Here is a 26,284-nt window from a genome sequence, read left to right on the forward strand (position 1 = left end):
GCAACCCCATCTCCATTCGGTGATGGTATGCACAGTTTTACGCATCAGGATGGCTCTGCAATGGGAAATCAATGGATCAGCCTGCAGTGTGTGAAGAAACAGTTGACCGTGTGTGAAAAGACAATTACAAGACATGTGTATCTGGGCATGCTGGAAAATTGGCTCATGCCATAATTGGAGACTTCATCTACCAACAGGATAGTGCTCCATCCCACTTCCATCATGGTAAATGATATTTAGGAATTCTTAAACAGGAAACTGAGAAACAAATGGACCATTCATGCCACCATTGATGATCATCAATTCAAGTCATAGCCTCCACACTCACCCAATCTAACGCTCTCTGATTTTATTTATTTATTTTTTTATTTTTTGTGAGCAGTTACGTGGAAGATTGAGTGTTACACCTTCTCTACCAACAAACCTTCCAGAACTGCGAGTTAGCATCAACAGTGCTTCTGAACAGATTGACAGGGCCATGCTGGGCCAAATGTGGGAAGAACTTGCTAATCAACTTGGTATCTGCAGAATCAGTAGGGGGGTACATATGGAGCACTTGAAAAACTTTCTGTGTGTTCAAAGCCCTGCGACAATGTCAGATAATATAGGTGCAGAAAATTTGTAAAACTGCTTCAATCATTTTTAATAACCTTGTAACACGTTGATCAATTCTTCTTAGAATACACACTTTCATGATTTTAAAGCAAACATATCCACGACGCACATATGTTGTAATGTGACAGACCTGATGTGTGTATGGAAGTTGAGTTTGGCAGGTCATACGCTTGTTCTGTCCAGGGCATTGGCTAGGCCGAATATGTGCTTATGCTGGTGAATATTTTTGTGTGGTGGTAGGGTACATCTGGACTGCAAGCAGGTGCTACGCCTCAGAGCAGAAAAACAGTTAGACACGAGAAGTGACATAATGGAAAATCTGATAGACACTAATTGTTGATGGTGGATAATGGTTGCCATCCTGAACGCATGCAGTATGGCTAGATTATGATGAAGGATATTACAGAGGAATGTATTAAATGTAGGTCCCAATATGCTACATAATTATCGAATATACCTGCATATAGTAAATGAAGAAATGAAATTATTAGTAATAATGACTCCTCAATACAACTAGACTGAAAGATATTCACAATGAAAGGTAGGAAAGCATGCTAGCACTTGTAAAACTAATAGCATAAGAAATGCTTACCATATTTCAACAGTCAAAGTATCACTGGATAGCTAATGGGAAAAGTTAGCAGTTCAGTCTATCAGAATTGCAGTACATTATATCAAACTGGTGCAAAAGCATGAAGTATTATAATTACTAAATTAACTAGTTAGTAATGAAGTATCGTGAAAAAACAGACTGACAGCCAACAGCACGTCAATCTAGAAGTACTACAGTGTCATAATACACTTTCAGAAGATATACTTTAGTGACATTTATTTATAAACATTGATAAATAAAAAGGTAAAAATCAAATATGTAAATTACAAGAGAAAGGTGAGAGATATCACCAACTGGAGTACTTGAGGGTTAATAGGAGACAATTTTTTGTAGGAAAATCACTATACATACATACATATTAAATGATTTACTTATGTTTATTTGATACGATAAATTTGCACAGTTCCAAATAACTTTAAAAACAGTCATTCTCTTGCAAGGTAAAATCTGTCTACTAGTATTGTTTTTCTTGTTTTGATAGCAAGCATGCAATAGTGCTTATCATTTTATGTAAGATACTCGATTTAAATAATTTGTATTGTACTGGCAATCACATTCTGAAACTGATTTGTGACATCAGAACCGAAACCAAGGAGATGCGGTAGCTTACAAGCAGAAAACTACAAGAGATGAGGACAGTTGGTTTTGGAAAGCTGCAGAGGGAGGCTTGGGGAGGCAGCCGGGTTGATTTTGCATAATTCTTAGCATCAGTTCAGTGTCATAAAGTGGTTTGGGCATCGATTCACCCATATTCGCTAATACTGTCAGTACTCTAACGTTCCTTGATACCTATAAATTTTAATGTGGTAGCCTCAAGTGAGGCTCAGAGAAAATTCCAAGTTATGATGAGGAGTGAATAGCACTTATAAAAAGTAATGTTAGCTTGATTACAGACTCAGACTCTTGAACTTTGCAGGAATTTTGATACATTAATGGTGCAGTTTTATTACCTGAACTTATATATTCAGCAAAATTGATTGGTGGCATTTCATCAAGCACCTGCTTGTATCAAGTTCATGATCCCTGATTTTGAATGATCACTCTGATTCATGTTTAGTACAATAAATTCAGTTTATATATTTATTCTGATCCAAGTGCCACCTAAATCATTTGAGGCGGTCCACATAGATCTGAACTTTATAAATTTTTTTGGGAACAGGTAACTCTGACATGTGCAGGTATCCCTAGACAATGCTGACGAATTGATCCACACATTCATCTCTTCCACCATCTTACAGTAAAGAGGTAATTTAGACAGATTTATTCATTCTGTATTTATGACTCTCATCTCCCATTACAGTTTGTGAAGTTGTACACTAGTCTGTAGTGCTGGCCCAGATGTTTCGAGAAAATCTCCACGACTTTCTTGCACTTATTACATCTACACTCCACATATCACTGTGAAGTGCAGGCAGATGGTACATCCCATTGTACCGCTAATAGTTTTTTTTTATACTGTAATTAGTCAATTTTGTCTTTGTGATCCCTATGTGAGTGATATGTTGGGGATTGTAATATATTCCCAAATTCAACACTTAAAGTTGGTAGTTGGTTGTAAAAGTTTTATAATGACATTTTCACAGGATAGATTGAGTCTTTATTCAAGCTTCTGTCAGCTCGGTCTTTTCTGCACTTTCGTAAACACTCCCATGGTTCAAACAAACCTATGACCATTCATGCTGCCCATCTTTGTATTCATTCAGTATCCCCTGTTAGTCCCAGTTGCCGCTGGTTCCATACACTTGAGCAGGATGTTTTGCACGAGTGTTTTCTATGCATCTCCCTTGCAGGTTGATTGCATTTTCCTGGTATTCTACCAATAAACCACATTCTGCCACCTGCTTTATGTACTATAATATATGCCTTATGAAATATTAGGAAATTTGCTTTACTCTGGTATGTAACAATTCAGAGAAGTCACACCCGTAGAGTATGACTCCTTGCCAATACTGAAATGACTCACTGGTCACTAAAGAGTATTACAAAAAAGTAATGATGGCCATTGTAAAACTCCACTCATTTGTAGTTATTGAGGAGTACATTGAACTTAGGAAAAGGTATCTGTACAGTTTATTGTAATAAAGTGTTTGATTATTGAAATGCAAAATAGTGTACATCTCACTACATCCCTTTCAATTCAGAGAATATTAACAAATGTCAAAATATCCACGGGTGTGCTGCCGGTCTACAGTGTCCAACGGGCACAATATTTCGGCGATCATACATGTCGCCATCATCAGGTGAACTGACGGACTGAGCTCCTGTGAACGTGCCGGCACGGAGATCCGTACGCTATGGCTGCTCAGAGGGAACTGGGTTCGGTCGCGGCGGCGGCGGCCAATTTAAATACCCTCCGCCCGCGGCGCGCTCCCTCCGCCGTCCGCGCCCCGCGCCACGGTCGCGCGGTGGAACAGATTGCGACGGCGTCTGAGATGACGTCGGAGTGATGGCTCTGTCCGCCGTGGTCGTCACAACTATACGTTTGCTCGATTTACTCTTGATTAACCCGATCGCTGGTTCCCAAGCCTTGCTAAGATTATAGCCACAGTCACGGTTTATGAGGTCGTCATTGTTGCGAATTTCGATGGCCTCTCTAACAACGCTGTCCCAATATCTCGACGTCTGTACCAGAATCCTCGTGCGGTCATATTCCATGGCGTGATTTTCCGACAAACAATGTTCAGCGACCGCCGACTTGCTCGGATACATCAGACGAGTGTGCCTCTGGTGTTCACGGCATCGATCCTCGACGGTACGCATCGTCTGACCAATATACGACTTGCCACATTGGCACGGAATCTGGTACACGCCGGCCTTCCTCAAACCGAGGTCATCTTTGGCACTCCCCACCAGTGCACGAGTTTTATTTGGAGGACAAAACACAGTTCCGACCCGGTGTTTCTTCAGAATGCGAGCGATTTTCCCCGAGAGTGCGCCTGTGTAAGGAATAAATGCAGTGCCTACCTCCTCCCTCGTGACTTCATCCATCTCAAGAGGTTGTGCTGCAGTGGTTGGGCGGAGAGCACGTTGAATCTGCCACTCTGAGTACCCATTTTTTCGAAATACAGTTCTCAGATGTTCCAATTCCTGGGGTAGACTCTCTGCGTCAGAGATAGTGCGCGCCCTATGTACTAGAGTTTTAAGTACCCCATTCCTCTGTGAAGGGTGGTGGCAGCTGTCTGCGTGCAAATACAGATCAGTGTGCGTAGTCTTCCGATACACCCCATGACCTAGGGTGCCGTCAGCCCTTCTCTTGACCAAGACGTCAAGGAAAGGTAATTTACCCTCCGTTTCAGTCTCCATTGTGAATTTGATGTTGGGGTGTATGGAGTTTAGATGTGTAAGGAAGTCAAGGAGTTTATCCATACCATGTGGCCAGATGACGAACGTGTCGTCCACGTAACGGAAAAAGCAAGTAGGTTTCCATACAGATGACGACAGGGCTTCCTCCTCGAAGTTCTCCATGTACAAATTCGCTACCACCGGTGAGAGTGGGCTACCCATGGCGATTCCCTCCGTTTGTTCGTAGTATTCTCCATTAAAAAGAAAATACGTGGAAGACAAGACATGCCTAAAAAGTTCAGTGGTCTTCTCATCAAACTTCTGACTAATCAATTCTGTGGCTATAATCTTAGCAAGGCTTGGGAACCAGCGATCGGGTTAATCAAGAGTAAATCGAGCAAACGTATAGTTGTGACGACCACGGCGGACAGAGCCATCACTCCGACGTCATCTCAGACGCCGTCGCAATCTGTTCCACCGCGCGACCGTGGCGCGGGGCGCGGACGGCGGAGGGAGCGCGCCGCGGGCGGAGGGTATTTAAATCGGCCGCCGCCGCCGCGACCGAACCCAGTTCCCTCTGAGCAGCCATAGCGTACGGATCTCCGTGCCGGCACGTTCACAGGAGCTCAGTCCGTCAGTTCACCTGATGATGGCGACATGTATGATCGCTGAAATATTGTGCCCGTTGGACACTGTAGACCGGCAGCACACCCGTGGTTATTTTGACTATCAAATACGCCGGGAGAAACTCAAGAATCACATTAACAAATGATTTAATTTGAGGTCACTGACAAGATTTCAAAAACAGTTTCAGAGTTAATGCTTTATATTCGATTCGGACCTTATCTGGAAAGCAGTTACATGAGACAAGAATACAAAACTTATATTAATTACAGTAAACAAAGAACCTGCTGCCTTATCCATTTATTTTGAAGATCATTTTTATTGTAGTCATATTCTAAAGTATTAAATTCCTAATTAGTCATGCACCACCAGATAGGGTAATCAATAACAATAAAATGAAAAAATGAGAATTTTTAAATAATTTGATTATGCTGCAATTGAGCCTATGTATCGTTCCATTTCATATCTGTGCAAATGCTTAATCCAAGTATTTGTATGAACTAACTGACTACATTTTTTCATTTCATGAAGTTCACAATTTTACATTTCTACATAGTTAAAGCAAGCTGCCAGTCTTTACACCACTTTGAAATCTTATCAAGATCTGAGTGAACATTTGTGCAGCTTCTTTCAGACAGTATTTCATTATACATAACACCATCACCTAAAAAAAGTCTCAGGTTACAATTAATATTGTCTGTAAGATCATTAATATACAACATGAACAGCAACAGTCCCAAAAAAACTTACCTCTACATCTATCAGTGACTCTCCATCCAAGATAACTTACTGTGTCTTCCTGCTACCATCCAATATCATTGATATTGATTTGTTGTAGAATATAAGAACATATTCTGAGCTCAAACATAATGGGGTATCTTGAACAGAATGACTTCCTCAATGCCAACAGCATGGTTTCCAAAAACACTGATCATATGAAATCTAATTCACACTTTTCTCACATGACATACTGAAAGATTTTGATCAAGGCAACCAGGTAGATGCAGTATTTCTTGATTTCCACAAAGTGTATGACTCGGTACCGCACCTACACTTATTGTCAAAAGTACGATCATATGGCGTATCAAATGAAATTTGTGACTGGATTGAGGACTTCTTTGTAGGGAGGACACAGCATGTTATCATGGATGGAGAGTCATCGTCAGATGTAGAAGTAGCTTCAGGAGCGCCCCAGGGAAGTGTGTTGAGGCCCTTGTTGTTCATGTTGTATATTAATGGCTTTGCAGACAATATTAACAGTAAAATCAGACTTTGTGCAGATTATGCAGTTATCTATGATGAAGTACTATCTAAGAGAAGCTGCATAAATATTCAGTCAGATCTTGATAAGATTTCAACATAGTGCAGAAATTGGTAACTTGCCCTAAATGTTCAGAAATGTAAAATTGTGCACTTCACAAAACGAAAGAACATAGTATCTAATAACTATAATATCAATGACCTATCCCAGAATATTGCTCAAGTGTGTGGGACCCACACCAGATAGGACTAACAAAGAATATTGAACATTTACAGAGAAGGGCAGCACGAATGGCCAAAGGTTTGCTTAATCCACGGGAGAATATCACAGAGATACTGAAGGAACTGAAACGGCAGAATTTTGAAGATAGACATAACCTATCCTGAGAGAGTATTAACAAAGATTCAAGAACTAGCCTTGAATGAAGTGATGAGTCATAACACTTTTATGTTACCACACTCCTGATAAACCTAATATTTCCCATATGATTTTTCTTAATTCCACTTATTCTATACTAACTTATCTTTGAATCATAAAGCTCTGCAGTTTACTGTTTCCAAACAAAAAGTAAGATAAGTAGCTAGGTCTCTAAGATCTATTGTCTCTTCAGCAAAGTGCAGGTCCATGAGAAACTGGATATTTTTTGTGGCCTCAAGCTATTCCCCCTCTGTCACTCACTCTCAATATTCTAACACAAGGGTCAGAATATAGACATTGTAAGAACTTGCATGTGGCACCATGACCTCCAGCAACACCAGTTGGCATGTACATACCTTTTAAATACAAGGTCTCACCATGACTAATGAAGATCCACTTGATGCACACAATTTTAATGGGCTCATGACATGCCTTATAAATATGACATGCCTTTTATATAAATTTCCTTGTTCTGACAAAATACTTTAAATCAGTTCACAGCTCAAAAATAGTTGTGTGTAAGACAATTAAAGGAGAACTGTAGTAAGAATGGTATTAACATGGCACCAATAAAATAAACCATTTTTGGGAGGTACTGTTAACCTCTTTGAGGACATCTATATCAAAACTATTATTAGTGACTATGAGGCAGCTGTAGCAACAATAATTACTAAAGAACACATGGTAACTAAAACAAGCACATATATTAATACCGCATATAACAAATGCTTCTTGAGTGAATAATCTCTGTGTACTAGGCAAATATTATATTAATATGAAGTTTGAAAGATGCTACATGCTTAAAAAATAAATGAAAGTCTATCTTTTTAAGCATACTCTTAATACAGCATTAAGATTTACTATGCCCTGGAATGGTCAATACATGAACGATTTCTTACAAAACAATGGTAGGCAATAAACAGGAGTGAACTAACAGAATACTTTGTGGGTTTTTACGTTATGGGCATAGTCTCACCTCCAAGACAACTTTATGCATTCTGTCAACATCACACAGATACTCCTGCACATTCTCATCATTGTAATACAAATGCAAAACGGCTGAGACACCATGACACGCTTGTGCAACAAGTGCTCCAGCATTCCATTTGGAAGACTTTGCTAGGTCCCCCCGCATTATTATATACTGCACCAAATTCTTGCTCATTTCCTCCTGACTACTGCTGTTCAAAACCTGAAATGTGTTCATCAGAAATGAATAAGTAATGAATTTGATTACTAAAAATTAAAAAAAAGTTACAGAAGAACAAACAATCTTACATATTGTTTAGTAAAAGATGTTTATGTATTCAGATACATAATATAGCTCTATATATGAAAGATTGTGGAGAGGGAAATAAAAACACCTCTCTTCAATAGTACAAGTAAATTGAAGTTGCTAACACCTGGAAATGATTTAGTGTCTCTTACACATATTTTTCTCTCAATATTGTTTCTAACTTCATGACTTTTTTTATAACACTACTGACAATTGCAGCCAATATAAGACAAAAGTGTCAACACTGCAGAATAACAACAGTGTGGACGCAAGTCAAAGCGCTACTGCTTAGGTAGTGGTTCAAATTTCACTAACAACTGTTGTTATCACACTGAAGAGTGTGTTTTATCAATGTCAAGGCTTTCTGAGATGAAACAATACCGCAACAGAATAAGGAAGGGTGAGGAAATCAGTCATGGTATAGCTGAAGAAATTGCTCTGGCATTCAGAAGAAGTAATTTAGTAACACCACAAAAACCTAAATTCAATCCCACTTCTCTCAGGTACAAGTTTAGCACCTTAATAAGTGTGTCATTACACTCGACAACTTCTGTAGTTAGGATTGTGTGCCGACATGTTCCACAGAGCAGTTACAGGTGTTAGCAGCCAGCGGGTATGCTGATAGATTAAAAGCAGTCATCACTCTCTTCCGCATACTAGTCATTTACCAATAACACTGCAGCTTGTGAAGGATGGAAGTAGTAATGGACATATGAAATATGGGAACAAGTTGAGAAACTTTTAGCAGGCATGTAGAAGTCATGGATGAAAAATGAAATATTGTTTTGGTTAAACCTCAAACGAGGGAGGATTTATCTGCAGGAAGTGCAACTCTCATTACAGTCACTATGCACACAGACATAAATAGACTGTACTCCAAACTGTCACAACATTAACTTTTCTCTGTCAGGGCAGAGTAGGTAGTAGTTTCTGAATAGTGCACTCCTTACAGTTATATTCAAGGAGAAGATGGGCTACGTGGAGACCAGCTGGAGGAAATGAAGTGGGCAGTCATTTGACTGGAGTATAGTTGACCAGGGAATGCAGTTACCTGTGAAGTAAATCAGACTGTCTGACTGACATGCTCCATCCAATTATCTATGATACTACCACTTGTCACTGGAGAAAATGAAGAATTAGACAAGAAAGTCATTTGATGATATATATATATATACACTTATGATTTGTATATATGTCGTGTGAACATACACTGACATGACAAAAGTGATGGGATACAGATCCACAGATACAGATGGTGGTGGTATCATCTACACAAGGTATTAAAGAACAGTGCATTGGTGAATTTGTCATTTGTATTCTGGTGATTCGTGTGAAAAAGTTTCTGAGGTGATTATGATGGAACAAAGGGAATTAACAGACTTTGAACGTGGAATGGTAGTTGAAGAGACATTCCATTTCAGAAATCATTAGGAAATTCAATATCTCGAATTCCATTGTGTCAAGAGTGTGCTGAGAATACCAAATTTAAGGTCGGTCAGTTGATTTGGGGGAAGAGACCAAACAGCAAGGTCATTGGTCCCATCGGGTTAGAGGAGGATGGGTGAGGAAATCAGCCATGCCCTGTCAAAGGAACCACCCCAGCATTTGCCTGAGGCGATTTAGGGAAATCACAGAAAACTCAAATCAGAATGGCCGGATGCAGGTTTGAACTGACGCCTTCACAAATGCGAGTCCAGTGTGCTAAGCACTGCACCACCTTACTCGGTCAAATTTCAGGTATTAAGTATCACACTGGACAACACTTAATAATAGAGAGCAGCAACATTTGCATAGAGTTGTCAGTGCTAACACTAAAGCAGCACTGAGAGAAATAACTACAGCCATCATTGTAGGATGTATGATGACTGTATCTGTTAGGACAGTGTGGTGAAATTTGGCATTAATGGTATACGGCAGTTGACAGCCGACCCAAGTGCCTTTGCTAAAAGCATATCACCTGCAGTTCCTCTCCTGGACTCATGACCATATCAGTTGGACCCTACACAACTGGAAAACTATGATCTGGTCAGATGAGGCTTGATTACACTTAGTAAGAGCCAACGGTACAGTGCGAGTGTGGTGGAGACTCCATGAAGTCACGGATCTAGGTTGTCAACAAGACACTGTGCAAGCTGGTGGTGGCTCCATAATGGTGTGGGCTGTGTTTACATGGAATGGACTGATTCTGCTGGTACAATTGAACCGGTTATTGACTGAAAATAGTTGTGTTCGGCTACTCGGAAATCAGTTGCACCGTTCATGGACTTCATGTTCCCAAACAATGATGGAATTTTTATGGAGGACAATGCACAATGTCACCAGGCCACAACTGTTCACGACTGGTTTGAAGAACATGCTGGACAATTTGAGCAAATGATTTAGCTACTCAGATTGCCCGACATGAATCTGATTGAACATTGTGAGACATAATCGAGAGGTTTGTTTAAGCACAAACGGCAACACTTTCACAATTGTGCATGGCTACAGAGGCAGCATAGTTGAATATTTCTGCATGGAACGTCTGCGAATTTGTTGAGTCCATGCCACGTCGCGTTACTGGACTACACTGTGCAAAAGGAGGTTCAACACGATATTACGAGGTATTCCATTTGTCACCTCAGTGTATATACTTTATATATGTGTATTTACACGACATTCTTGCCCTGAGGCCCACGTGATATCCATCAGCCTTTGTTCCAATGGCATCATTTGGATGTGGTATAGAGGGGCATGGAGTCACCACATTGCTCCCTCAGCTGTTGTCAGCTTTCAAGAGTTGAGAATTGTTACCTTTCATTCAACTGGCAATACCAGACTAACTGCATCTGTTCCCCTCCTTCCATCAAGGTCCTCCACATGGCAGTGCTTGGCTATGGCGGCAGAACTATACAGGTTGAGACTTATGTCGACTGACAAATTGTGGAGGTCATTCATGGATATTTTCTGAGTATTTAGTTTTAAGGGATTCATAGTCTCTGGTAGTCTTCTACAAAGAAATTGCATTTCATTATTGTTATTATTATTATTATTTACTTCTGATTCCCATTTAGCTTTGAAACTGTACTTTACTGAAACTATCTGCACAACATGGCCAATGTCTGCAGTGTTTGCTATGTGACTTGTTTGGAAACACTCTTGATGAACCCTTCACCCTCATGCTTTCATTCAGTACTGCTCAATTCTGTTTCAGGTTTGTTTTGCCAGCAGTGTTAGTTCTGTGTTAACAGTGATACACGTACGTACATATAGGTTCTCTAACAAAGAGTTACCTGATATGCACCTTGTGTATGGGTTTACTGAATGCAATGGAAGAATGGCAGGACAATACTAGCCGAGTTTTTCCTGCTGTGATGAAAATTAAATCACCCTTTTTGCAGCTGTACCTACAGATCCTTCCCCTGCTGTGTAAATATTTTCACAAAAACAGTGGTACCTGTGGTGGTAAATCAAATAATCACAATTACATTATTGCTCTGTAATTATCCTTTGGGGACCAGGTCTCTTTAGCAAAATATCCAGGGGGAGAGAGAGAGAGAGAGAGAGAGAGAGAGAGAGAGAGAGAGAGAGAGGTGTAGAGCTGTGTGTGTGTGTGTGTGTGTGTGTGTGTGTGTGTGTGTGTGTGTGTGGGTGCGCGCGCGCGCCCATCCTATTTGCTATGATGAATGGCAGCTTGCTCTAAATGTTGAACTGCTTGACTTATTCACATTGATTTAATATCTAGACATAATGTTGCAAAGTGACATGAAATGGAATAAGCACATAGGATTGGTTGTAGCGTATATGAATTGATGACTTTGGTTTACTGCATTAATTCTACGAATGTGTAACTCATCTACAAATGAGATCATGTAAAAAACACTTAAGTGAGCCAGTCTTGAGCACTACTTGAGTGATCCCTACCAGGTCGGATTAAAGGAAGTATTGAAGCAATTCAGAGGTATGCTGCTAGACTAGTCACTGGTAAATTTGATCTACACGCAAGTAGTATTATGGAAATACTCCATTGAAATTAAGTGTCTGGAGAGAAGATGTCCTTTCTTTTGTAAAACATTATCAGGAAACTTCAGAGAATAGGAATTTGCATCAGATGACAGAGCAATTCTACTGCAACCAAGGCATGTAGACAGCGGTTTCTCCATTTGAGAGTGGAGTAGCTACATAGTACTCTCCCACTATACATTGTAAGGTGTCTTGTGGAGTATGTATGTTGATGTAAATTCATATTGGCAGCTGAAGTTAATTTTAATTGTGCTACTTGTAAATATTTATTTTATTAATTTGTAACTGTTTTTGGGTCTACAATGTTTTTTTATTAAAGAAGATTGGGCTAAAACTGTTATAACTTTTGGAGAACATTATCAAATCCATAAAGAGCTGCAGAACTCATCGAGAACAACTATTTTGGAACCAAACAAATTTCATAGTTTCATCTGGAAAAATATTATATATTCATCTCAGTAGTTGGCGTGGTTACAAAAATATGTCAGTAGTTACTTTACACACCATTGTGACTATTCATCAAAGCGAGAATAGTTATTTATTTAGTGCGTCAAAAAGAGAGAGAGATGCCTCATCCAATATATGGGATTCAAGTAAGTGATGCTACTCCAAGAGCATGAAGGCTGCATATTTTACTTTCCCTTGTTCCCTATTCAACCAAGTAAGACAGAGACTCTAACTGAAATGGCACATTGCTTGTGCTTCTGGAAAGACTGCTCCATGACAAACATTACTGCTACTTTCCACCTTTTTGATGGAAGATTGGCAGAGGGATCTTAATTAAGTGAGTGCAGTATCCCATGTCTTGCATAAACTGATAACTTCACTGCATGAAACAACAAGTTTACTGTTGCCAGTCATGGTAAAGCATAACCTAAAATGTTTGCATTTAATGATAACTCCATCCTTGTTTATATGATTTTCCAACACCCTACGTTGATAGATTTATTATTGTGTTGTCCCAGACACTTTGACCCTGAATCATGATACTGGTCTTGTCACATTTTATAGTTTTATTCCAGGCAGAGTTTGGTAACAACTACTTGCTTAATTTTTTTAGTTTGGTGTGTACTTTTGTTTGCTGCACCTCTCCTAGACTGTTATGATTGTATGTCCCACATACAATACACAACACTGGAACTACATGCAGTAGGCTCCCAGGTTTTGAAGGCCTGTTTAACATTACAAAGCAGACCTTTTATCTTTTTTGGTGGGTGTGAAATGTACTGGATGTTGTGTTTCTGCATGAATGTGCTGATTTGTTTGGATGTTGAGCCAGCAAATGGTAGTAGATAAGCAACCTTTGGTTTCCCCTTTTTGAACTTCATCTCCTCCACAGGTGTTCTTGATTTTTGACTCCCATGCATACAACTTTGGTGAATCTGGGTACTCACTCCTTTGGAATATCATTACAGGCATTTCAGTTCTTTAGTAGGGCTGTCATTATTTCACTGTGTTAAAGGTCCATGGACCAGAGACTTGAGGTCTTCCAGTGCCGATTTTCAGTAAGTTCTGCAGCTAAGGGACCCATGTGTTCTTTTCTCTTAACTAATACTATCAAGAAAATTTAGCTGGCTTTATCAAATTTCATTATGAATATTATATTAGGATGGATAGAGTTTAGGTCTTCTGCAAAATCCTGACGTTCTTCCATTGTATGTCCATGTATTCATTGTAAAATATTGGTTTAAACTTAACATATTAATACTAGTGCTTTTAGCTACACTCAAAATATTTTGATCAAGCACGCCAAGAAATCACATATTTGAGCCCACGCCCCTTCCACCATATTGTGGCCTTATCTGTAGCATCTTCCCTCCTGGGACAATGTGGAACCCTCTTACTTATATTCTGAGTGACCTCCTTCCAGATATTTCTTCTTTTCAGCTATATAAAGGAACCTGAATTTCTGGAAGTTAGGAGCACTGTCTGTTTATATGATGTGCGTATTGGCCATATGGTGAGTTGCACCATGTGAAAGAAATACTGACCGGTGTATTTGACAGTGAAATTAATAAATTTCTCACTTAATTTTTTTATAATGTTAAATAAATTTTGACTTTTATTTTGAAATGGAGTGCACAATAAGATAACACCATGTGTCATCTAGTTGTAGATCATCGAAAAATTTGTTTAGACTTTGATTACACTGTGCAATACTTAAGACGATGTACACAGAAATACAGGTAGAGCTGCCCTCACTTTCTTATTTTCCCTCATATTTGATCACACAGTAACATTCTACTTCTCAAACTGTGAACATAGTTTGTGTGCAGGAGGATCTGCAGTGAATTGACGCATGGTGCAGGGAATGGCAATTGAATCGCAATGTAGGCAAGTGTAATGTGCTGAGAATACATAGAAAGATAGATCCCTTATCATTTAGCTATAAAATAGCAGGTCAGCAACTGGAAGCAGTTAATTCCATAAATTATCTGGGAGTACGCATTAGGAGTGATTTAAAATGGAATGATCATATAAAGTTGATCGTCGGTAAAGCAGATGCCAGACTGAGATTCATTGGAAGAATCCTAAGGAAATGCAATCCGAAAACAAAGGAAGTAGGTTACAGTACGCTTGTTCGCCCGCTGCTTGAATACTGCTCAGCGGTGTGGGATCCGTACCAGATAGGGTTGATAGAAGAGATAGAGAAGATCCAACGGAGAGCAGCACGCTTCGTTACAGGATCATTTAGTAATCGCGAAAGTGTTACGGAGATGATAGATAAACTCCAGTGGAAGACTCTGCAGGAGAGACGCTCAGTAGCTCGGTACGGGCTTTTGTTAAAGTTTCGAGAACATACCTTCACCGAAGAGTCCAGCAGTATATTGCTCCCTCCTATGTATATCTCGCGAAGAGACCATGAGGATAAAATCAGAGAGATTAGAGCCCACACAGAAGCATACAGACAATCCTTCTTTCCACGAACAATATGAGACTGGAATAGAAGGGAGAACCGATAGAGGTACTCAGGGTACCCTCCGCCACACACCGTCAGGTGGCTTGCGGAGTATGGATGTAGATGTAGATGTTCTAAGACACGCTACAAACCTGGACTGAGACACAAAACAGGGCTAAAATTACAACTCAGAGAGTGTGGCAGGCTGATCATTTACAAAATAGCTTGAAATAGCCACCCTGACAATACACTCAAATTTACTGCATAATAACTTAGGAAGTAGACAAGACAATTCACAAAATCTTTTAAGTACTACCACAGTGGTTTCAATGTCTGTTGACACAGATAGAGTAAACAAGTATCTGCCCTCATAATGGCATATGAAACACAATCAATTAAGAGTGGTTCAGTGAATTCTCTTCACCACACTGTAGGATCCTTTCAGCAGAATGGGAAGCCTTGTATCATCAGCCTATGTCCTATTGCAGGTGAGTTATAAGCCACACTTTACATCATTTCCAATCATTCTTCTTCCCATCAGTGTCTTACTCTGCAACTAAATAGCAAGGTGATGGCATGCAGGACAGCAGATTGACAATGTGGGATTTCAGAACAGGCTTTCTTGGCTGCCACATCTGCTTATTTGATTTTCTGAATTTGCACAAGCCCTGGTAGCCAGAATGCTGATACCTTCTTCCCTAACCTTTGCATATGCAGAAGGGCGTCCTCAGCTATTATCTTCTTGGTATTTGCATTGTAGACTCAAGGGGATTCAAGAAGTTGGAGCATATGAAGAATTTTTCAACAAACACATTTCATCTACTCTAGTACCAGAAAGATCAATATGACTCCATGTTGAACAAAGTAAATTGATCTGGCAAACAGATCTTTACCACAAATTCAAGGAAAACTACAGAGCAATGAACATTGTTCCCCAGCTGGGAGCCATTTGTGAACACTGCTGTACAGGGTGTTTCAACAGGAATAGCAAATATTTTAGGAGCTGGTGGTATAGACTACTTTGAATAATGCATTCCGTGTGTCCCAGTTTAATTTGTTACAGAGATACAGCTGTTACACAAAAGCAAATTATTAAGTCTGAAGTTTATCTTCATAAATTCCACCTCCGGCTTCAATATACTTCCTAATTCTCATGACAGCACTATGTATAGCTCTTCCAACATTATTTTGGGGTTCTTTTATGAGGACAGCACTATTCATAACACAATCAATCAATTTGTCTCTTCTGTTTACTTTGTAAACTTCATCTTTCAAACATACCACAAGAAAAATCTAAACGAGTAAGATCTGTGGATGTTAGTGGTCAAGCCAAAATGACTATTTCTGCTTGCCCATATTTCAGGGGGGGGGGGGGGGGGGGAACAAGGGGCATTTAATAAGTAATGCAAAACATTTTCTTTTTTTCTGAAAGCAGGTTGGTTTTACTCAATATTCTAATATACCACATTATTCCCCACTCTTTTGGCTACAGAACCAGGTTTTTTCAATATAATCTCCATTCAATTCAGTGGCCTCATGCCATATTAATGGTAGAGCCTGTATGCCTGCATCGTACCACTCTACTGGCTGACACTGGAGTCAACGCCATGCTGCATCAATAACCCCTCCCCCCTCTCCATCTGCTTCCTGCAGATAGCATCCTTCAAACAGATGGTCCTTCATTTCTCTTTAAGGCCTTCTGTTATGCAGCGAGGAACCCAGTGGGTAAACAGTTTTCAGTACCCCAAATGGTACAAATGTGTGTCAGCACTATCAACAAAGACGTCCAGTTGAGCAGAGAGATGTTTCATAGAGATACATTGATCACCTCAAATGCAAGTGTCCTCATGTTTCAACAATGCACACACGCTCCAACACTGCAGGAGCCACAGCTGTGTGCCGCTGGCCAGCATTTGGGAGAGTGGGTACATTTGGGTGACCTTGTTGCGATGACGACTTGGAATGCACCTCCATTACAGACATCATTTTGAAAGTTACATATAGCGATGCCATTTATTGGAACTTCGTGAAACTAAGGGGCCTGAAGTGGGAATATTCCATGATGTCCCACAACATATTCCACATTTTTTCAGCCAAAATTGGCCAAAAAAAAAAAAAAAAAAAAGGTGTTACACTGCTTGTTGAATGTCCCTTGTAGGTTAGAAGTGCCCAGAATTGTCAAAAAGGGGCGGGGGTGGGGGATGGGAGGGAGATCATCTTTCATTTTGAAAATGACAGGTACTTCAGCAGTGGAAAAATTGGCACACTAACTGCTATATGACACAGTTCTCTTCACTTGTGGGAGACTTTAGTGTCGCAACATCAGTCTGCTCCAGCAAAATAAACATGGCTGTGTTACTCTGTTTTCATCAATGAAGAATAGCATTCCGTAATCTGTTTATTTGTTGTCTGAGCGTGTAATAGAAGCTGAAATCCGCAGAAGAGTTTCAGTACAATATGTGCAAGGAACTGTCAGCAGCTACTGAAATGTCATGCTAATGAAGATGAAATGTTTCTTAAACAAATCTTCACCAGAGATGAAACATGGGTCCATCGCTTTAAACCAGAGACCAAATGCCAGAGCATGGAATGGACACATCACAAATCTCCAACCATAACGGAATTCAGGAGTTAACCCCCTACAGAAAAAGTGATGGTCACAATTTTTGGAATGTACAAGAGTCATTTCTGGAACATTATCCAGAAGATGGTGTATGTCCACATAACATCTCCCACATAATTCAGATTCTTCAAAATATGCATTTGAAGGTGTTGGAACATTCTGCATAAGTCCTGATTTCATCTAGATGGATTTGCATTTGTTTGGTCCATTTAAAAATTGTTTAAAAGATTGTTAATTCACATCAATGAAAGGAGTGAACGAAGTGGTGCATGTGTGGCTTGATGCTCAATCAAAAACCTTTCTGAGAAGGATGCTGGAAAGCTTGTGCAACAATGGACCAAGGACATTGAGAAGGAGGGAGAGCACACAGAGCATGACATCACTGTAAATTTTGTACTGTTGGAATAAAGTAGAAAAATTGTGCAGATACTTTTCAATTTATCCTCGAATCTATTCCCATATTCAGATAAATTTATGACTGGAAAATGTTTTTAGTTCAATGAAGAGGTGGACTATTATTTTACAGAATCTGCACAAGTGAGCTTGACAGATGTATTTTGAGCATTGAAAAATTTTTCAGTAACATCATGTTCTGTTGAATTTAGTTCAGTGGTTATTCTAAAGTACCACAGATTGGAATATTTACAAGCTATATATTCTGAGAGGATCAAGTTATCTTCTCTCAGAAAGGATACCAATTTATTCCTTAAACCATACTTCAAGATGGGCTACACATCACTATTGATATCCCTTGCTTCCAATTTCCCTAAACAATCTAATGGTTCAAAGTTCTTCTGTCTCCATTTTGGTGATGTTAACATTACAAGAGTAAAACAAATCTAATTCAGATCATATTTGTTTTTCTAGGGGTCTCTGAACATTGCATTCATGCTAATTTTTTGACTGTCCCTCCTATACCATCACAATCAGCTTTTCCCATGACTAGTTGCAAAGAATCGGAACTCAATCACTTACATCGAAATTCTTTTGGTACAGATATAGGTTTACAAAACTAAAATTGCTTTTGTATTGGCCTGCACAGCTATCATTAAAATAGTGGGTTCTTTTAAAGTGCGAGTTGATGAATTCAACCACATTTTTTCGAATTTTGTGGACCATAAATACATTATGTTTCATGTCATCACATAAAACACACAGACACTTAACTGTTTGTAATAGTACATATAATGCAAGAGTCAGATGTCCAATGGTATGCTTAAGGTTCATCATCGACAGGAAAAGAATAATTTTCACTAAAATCCACTGATACCGCAGCAATATTTACATCAGATGATTATTTAAATGTTTTAGAATGTTCTGGATGAGTCATTTCACATTTGTCTGAAACAATGAAATTTACAAAAACCATTTGTGTATGAGTTAATAGGAGTGCAGCCTACATCAACAGTTTATTTGACCTGCTTCATTGTCAACTAAATGAGTTATTTTTTCCCTGCCTGAGAGCTGCTAGCAAAGTGAACATGTACAGCCAGTAAAATGTGTTTGACACGATATGAGCATTGGAGCCATCACGAGGATATCAAATACCTATTGCTTAGCCACAAAATAGCTATAAATATAATTGAATATGATAGTGTTGACTGAGAAGCACACTGTTTTGTGAAGATTGCCAAAGTGAAATAACTGTCACCAGGCAAGTAAATTCCATAGAATATTTTTCTCAGTTATTTTTACATGTCCTTAGAGACTGTATAGTAGGTAGAAAAATGTGAATGTGCCTGCACCATGAGATATCTGCCATCAAACAGCTGAGGGGCACAACAAAAGGAAAATGCCCTGAGTGCATGCATAACACAAGTTAGGGGAAGTTAGTGGCAAATATTAGTCGTTTCATTGTTGGTGCGGTAATGACCCACACGGATAGCCAAGTGTGTTTAACACCCACTTCCAGAATGCAGAGGTGCTCCAGCCCTAAATCAAATCCACAAAGTGGATCAGCAATGAGGGTTTGTGTGCCGACCAACAGGGTCGACAGATGCGTCCGATCCAACGCGTGGGCTTTGACCCGTGACGTAAGGGTGTTGTTGTGTGTGACGTCATGACGGCACGGAGTTTGGTTTGAGTGTGGCTGTCTCCAGTTCTGTTTTATCTTATTTTATTTATTTTTCTGATCTGTTCGTTCTATCTCGTGAGATTTTTTTTTTTTTAAAAAAAAACACTTATTACTTGTTTTAATTATCTGTTTCCTCGAATTTCTGTTTTAGTTTATTATATTTATCTTTCTGATCTGTTCGTTCTATCCCGTAAGATTTTTTTTTTTAAAAAGACAAAAAACACTAATCAGCTACTGAAGCATCTTTATCTTCTATGGGTTGCAGGAGTTACGACCCCTGGGGAGGTGGGTGGGTAATCATGCATGGCTGTCTTCACTTACACGTTGTAGCTACACAAGGCGTCTAAATTTGTTTATATTTAGTTTGCCCCCCACCAAAAACAGCCCATTTCCCGCGCTTGTCGCGTTAGTGTCATTAGGCTTCTTGTGGAAAGTGTGTGTGTTTGTTTTTGTTTCTGCCATATTTGTGACGTCATGGGTCAAAGCAGACGGGTGGGATCGGACGTATTTCCGACCAACATGGACGTGGTTTTTAGGCCATTTTCCACACGCCGCAAGGTGAATACCAGGCTGGCACTCAAGTCTAGCTGCAGTTACACGATTCAGAAACATTTAGAAAACTTTCACTCATTTTCTCATGAATGACGCTATATGCAAACAATTGGGGTATAATATTCCATCCCGCAGCTGGAGGAGGAGGGGGGAGGGGAGGGAAGGGGGCTGGTAATAAGATGGTGACAAGAAGGAATCCCGTCACTCCTTAAATTAACCAAGCCAAATCTGTTAATAACCATGGCAACCCTGCACTGTTGCAGGACAAAGACACAAGATAAAGAGGAAGATTGTGAGTGTGGTAATGGACAATGGTGGTATTTCAAACTATTGTGACTTCCCCTTGTGTGAATATAGTCAGGCTGAAGAACAGTAAGATCCAATGTTTCAAACAAGATATGTATGATATAAACTGACAATGCCCCCTTCACTCTTAGCCACTGACAAATGAATGTCCTCTATTACATTCTCCAACAAAATGAAACTATAAATTTGCTGGACAACGGGTTGCTTGGTTGGTTAAAACCATTACCACTACAGTTTATGCGGTGATTCTGATAACAGTTCATCTTAACTAAAATAACAAATGATTAGTTACTAACTGGCAGAACAAAGAATAACCTTCTGTTTAAGCCTGTGTAACTACGAAACAAAGTGCAACTAAGGCAATGCAATTAAGGCCTCAGGCAGATCCTGGATTGCTTGTTATGTCAGGCACAAAATGGAGGGTCACTTTCTTTTTGAGAGACATTGTCCTCTCAGAGGAATGGAGATTGAAGAATTAAGTATAATATCTCAGCTATACTTCTAGAATGGCAGGAAATCGTAACTACAGATTGACAGACTCAGAACTGTCTTTGATCAGATAGTGTGTGATCATGAGTCAGAGAACACAAACTGTACAGTTCAAGAATAGGATATCAAATGTTGTGGATGTCACATGCAGTGTGCTACAGTGTTTTATGTTTGAACCTTCACTATCCAAAATCTATATTGATGGCTTGCCTAGTATTACATTGTGTAAGTCCACATTATGTGCAGATGACACCACATCTGTTACAGCTGAAAAAGTTTTAGCAGCATTAAAATAAGAATCATCTCACAGAGCACAGTAAATGGTTTGGAATTAATTAACTGAATTATAATGATGAAAAGACCGTAATCCACTCCAGTTCATGTATTACAGATAAAAAAACAAAGGGAAAAAAATCTTATTTTTCAAAAAGGGCAATCAGAAGCATTTGTGCAATAAAAAATAAAGAGCCATGAAGACCATATTTCAAAAGGCTAAAAACACTGACTCTAAATTCACACAAAGGAAAATCAACACAAACATAGACTTCACCAGCCTATTCATCAACATGATACATGCCAAAACAGTAGATTTACAGTCCAGCTGCCAGACTTTAGAAAACCCAAGACAGCCACAAATACATAAGTTTATAATTATTTAACATGTCATTAGCACAGGCAAACAGTGTGACACTTAGTTCATTCAGAACCACCACATGAAACTGGCTTAGACAAAAGACATCCTATTTAACATAATAAGGTAACTTAAAATGTCTCTGACAGGGTTGGGTTGTTGTGGGGGAGGAGACCAGACAGCGAGGTCATTGGTCTCATCGGATTAGGGAAGGATGGGGAAGGAAGTCGGCCGTGCCCTTTCAAAGGAACCACCCTGGCATTTGCCTGGAGCGATTTAGGGATATCATGGAAAACCTCAATCATCTCCGGACGCGGGATTCAACCGTCGTCCTCCCGAATGAGAGTCCAGTGTGCTAACCACAATGCCACCTCACTCGGTCTCTGACATGTGATCCCGAATAGCAAACAAAATAACATCAGATACGTTCATAAATGCAAAGATGGATAATAAATGATCCACAGTACCGGAAAGCAATTGTGGGAAAATCGAAACCACAGAGTTTCAGAAGCAGAAAACACATTAAGACTGCCTATAAGGTGTAGCTCTTGAGGAGGAAGTGGTGGTGGGGGGGGGGGTGGGGTGGTATTAAACGGTTAACGGAGTAATTTCACAGTTATCAATGCAATAACTTGTTTAGCCTCACTATTTACCAGGTCTACAAACACAAGTATAAATAGGAAAATTAATAAGCAGTTGTTAAAGGTTAGAATGTCCTCTCCAAGCAATGAAAAGTTTATTGTAAAACACATTTTTTCTTTGTACTCTGAAGTTTTTATGTGAAATTCAAATACAAGTGACAAAAGAGAGGGTACGTAAATGAGATATGTTTACGCGTCATATGATGTACCGATGGATGATAACGGGATTACCGCACGCTGCGAACCGACCCGGCTGTTCTGAATTGACACAATCTCTCTTACACCGTTTCAACGTTACAGTTACGACAATATTTCATTGCGAATATGAAGCTGTATTATCATTTTTGACGTGGCATCTGTAAATGCTTTTTATGTCTGTTGCGTAATACAAAACTATTTTATAATTACGAGCTGATTTGGTAACCTCATTAATTGTGTTCCAATGACAATGTGGTATTTTTCTTTTCATCGTAATATCACCATATAATTGAATTTACGTCTTACATTTAACAGATTTAACAAACTACCGGTACATATATTAAGCTGCGTGTAGCGTTTCCCTCTAACGAAATCGGAGTTTTTTTTAACATTTGACAGATTACAACAGGCCTAAAACGCAACCCAACTTCGTTTGTTTACGTACTTTCACTCATCCGTCGGTGTGTACAGTGTACACCGCTGTCAGGCAACTTCAACGATGTACAATTAAGTATACCATGTTCATTGTTTGAGCGCCTCTGTGTGTGATTTTTATTATCTTTGAATTTCGTGCAATGGATTATGGTTTACCTGTGCCGCTTGGGAGAGTGCGTGAAGTGTATACGTCGGAGAGTGGAAAGAAGTTATAGGAAATATTCACTTACTTTCATGGAGAACTTGTTATGTAGGAAAGTGGACGTGATATGACACGAAGTATTGTGCTGTTACCCTGTCGAAGACCGCGAAGGAATTTACAATTTTCTAGTAATGGATGTAAGAGCAAAGTAGTGGATTCCTGATACATCATTTTCATCAGGCGTTGTATAACTTCGATTTGGTGGTGTTCTTAATAAACCGTGTTGAGTGTACTGACAGTCATCGGCACAAGGAGCTGAGTGTGAGTACCAAAATATATGCACATTATTACGAAATTTGAACATCTGATAAAGTGTACATGCACAATTAAAATAATTTTTCCTAATATATTCCGACTAGTTTTACTCTAAATGACATAAGTCTACATTTTGTGGCCTTTATTGAGGCTGCCGTAACAGTACCTTACCTCATCGTGACTACTAGGAATAGTTTTCTAGTTACTGCAGTGTACTGGAAGAAGTAATAATCACGTAAAGCGTTTTGCATTACAGAGAAAGTCTAATGTGTCACATATTTCATCATTTTCGTAAAGTTTTAAAGCAGTCGCGACCCGAAATTAACGAGCGCAAAATGTTCATATATCAAATTAACTGGCGAAATATCAGAATTTTTCAAAGATTTTTGATCTCATCCTATAATAGAACTAAGACTATTTGTCCCCGTCGATTGTTGGAAATTTATACTACATTAGTGCTACATTGACCCCATTCGCACTATTGCTATTAACACCTACATTCAATATTGAAATTGCACAGAAAGTTGTTGTCATTAAGCGCCCCCGTATTCTGCGACGCATAGTACGGTTCGGTATGTTGTGGTGTGCGCTTATGACAGCGTTTCTTTGCAATGCAACGTTAAAGGCGTACCCACATCTCGCACACAGAATCATACCGTTGGCTTCAAAAGTGAGGAATACAGATTATTATTATTCATATGTGATGATGTTTAAAATAAGTTAGGCTACTTGTAACAAATTTTCGCATAACGCCAATTGTCCCCGTGGCCAAAATGCTGAATCCTATTGTACTGTATGGGAAAGTGGTGATTTTCATTTGACATATGGCCAACTAGTCCAACTTACATCATTTAGGTTTCGTAAATAATTTCCAGAGCGAATGCTGGGCTAAAATGGGTATGTCCTTTCCTTTTCCAGCGGAGTTAGGTGTACGAAACTTCCTTTCGAACTTCTTTTAGTCATTTATTAATGACACCGAGAAAAATCAGAGATGCCACTGCTACAGCAGTTTGGAGCAAATAGGATGACAGAACTAATAGTATGTCAAAGCTTCAATATCAGGATCATTTATTTATTTATTTATTCTTTGCCCATGGACTCCAGCTGAAAATCCAGCTGAGAGTATTGGGTGTGTCATACAATAGCCTATTAACATCAAATTTGATTTCAATATATATATAAATGAAACAAATGATTAAACAGAAATAGTCCATAATCATACAAAGGTTTTACATGTTTCACATTATATGTACACACAAATCAAAAAAACATACAGAAATGATAATTTTTACAGGTACATTTCAGTAATGATATATTCAAACACATCTTAGTATTCACTCAAACTGTATATACATTTCTCTGTGAGATATAGTTTCAAATGATTTTTAAAACATTTTAGATCTGTTTCTTTTTTAATGATTTTGGGGAGTTTTTTAAAAAACCTTTTGCCTGCTTCTTCTGGGGCAGTCATAGACAGTTTTAGATTTCTGTTTATCATGTAGTAATTTTCATTTCCTCTTGTACCGTGTTTGTGTACATCTTTATTTAGGAGGTGTTTATCACTTGACCTCACCACCATTATGCTTTGGTATATATACAGTGAATATACTGTCATAATATTATAGTGTACAAAAGCTTGCCTACAGGTCTGTCTTGGTGATATTTTTGCAATGCATCTCACTGCCCTTTTCTGAATTGTGAATATTCTTTTTAGGTAGCCAGCTTGTGCATTTCCCCATATATGAACCGAATAAGACAAATGTGGGAAGACAAGTCCATAATACATTGATCTGAGGACTTTATCATCCACAGTCTTAGCTGTTTTATGCATGATGATCTGTTTGTTTATCTTTTTACACAGTGCATCTATGTGCTCCCCCCATGCCAAATGTTTGTCTATTATAGTTCCTAGAAAATTTGTGCTGGTTACTTCTTTAATAGTCTTTCCATTTATATTAACAAAGACTATTAAAGAAGTAACCAGCACAAATTTTCTAGGAACTATAATAGACAAACATTTGGCATGGGGGGAGCACATAGATGCGCTGTGTAAAAAGATAAACAAACAGATCTTCATCATATGCCTGTAACAAAGCTTAACTATGGAAATAACTCATGTTGCAAATTTTAAACACACAAAGAATAAAATTTGCATTTCACTTTTGAGCAAATCAGAATTTGTATGCAGTGATGCATATGGCAATTAGTAGACATCCTTTTTATGTATCATTTATAATGTAGAGGAGTTATTAATAGCTTTTTGATAGCATCAGAAAGGTGCAATCAACAGCCTTAATTAATGGCAGTGCTTCATTGAGAAAATGGTTGAGGAGTGGTTATGCAATATATGCAGGAGCTGCATAGTGATCAGTTTTTCACTCTTTACTGTTGTGCATAACCATTAACAATTCAGAAGTTGAAACAAACCTAAACCTACTGGGTGTGTAGACATCCCCAACATCAGCTTCAGAAAGAACCAATTTACATAGGATAGTAATAAAATGCTTTTGCTCCAACATTTTATTAAGTCCCATAGCACTCAGAGTCATTTGAGCCATCCAACATTTTCCACAGAAACTTACCATGGTTCTGTTATAAATAGCAAACACATGGGACATTTTTGGTTACTGTGAGTGGTCTTTGCTTGCCACTATTTCATTATGCAGTTTCGAATGAACACAGAAAAATTTAGTTATCCATTGGATTAAAAAGGAAATGAAGTGTAATTTTCAAACTTATCATTGTTGTTACTGAGTATAAATTAAATCTGTAGTTGAATCAGTGTGAAAAGGGCATAAGTCAGCAAGACCCAGCTTCGGAAAATTTTGCCAGAAAAACGTTAGAGAAGTATGGAAACTTATTTTCACAGTTCCTTGTTGTGAAAAGACAAAC

General features: G+C 38.9%; 2 protein-coding genes across 6 annotated transcripts in view; one reads left to right on the top strand and one right to left on the bottom strand.

Annotated features, from left to right (window-relative positions):
• Nucleotides 1-26,284, bottom strand: part of LOC126484505 (putative peptidyl-tRNA hydrolase PTRHD1) — a 49,542-nt gene that overhangs the window by 17,444 nt on the left and 5,814 nt on the right. For both annotated transcript variants that reach the window (XM_050108053.1, XM_050108044.1), the window contains exon 2: nucleotides 7,789-8,004. In XM_050108053.1, the coding sequence (XP_049964010.1) occupies nucleotides 7,789-8,004 (216 nt within the window). The remainder of the gene's footprint in view (nucleotides 1-7,788; nucleotides 8,005-26,284) is intronic.
• Nucleotides 23,044-26,284, top strand: part of LOC126484461 (mitochondrial protein C2orf69 homolog) — a 219,530-nt gene continuing 216,289 nt past the window's right edge. For 2 of the 4 annotated variants that reach the window (XM_050108005.1, XM_050107991.1), the window contains exon 1: nucleotides 23,044-23,398. The gene's annotated coding sequence lies outside the window, so the exon portion shown is untranslated. Of the gene's footprint in view, nucleotides 23,399-24,310; nucleotides 24,432-26,284 lie in introns of all 4 variants that reach the window. The other 2 variants (XM_050107997.1, XM_050108011.1) reach the window with 2 other exon arrangements.

The sequence above is a fragment of the Schistocerca serialis genome, chromosome 1 (assembly GCF_023864345.2).
Source record: "Schistocerca serialis cubense isolate TAMUIC-IGC-003099 chromosome 1, iqSchSeri2.2, whole genome shotgun sequence".
Taxonomy (NCBI): Eukaryota; Metazoa; Arthropoda; class Insecta; order Orthoptera; family Acrididae; genus Schistocerca; species Schistocerca serialis.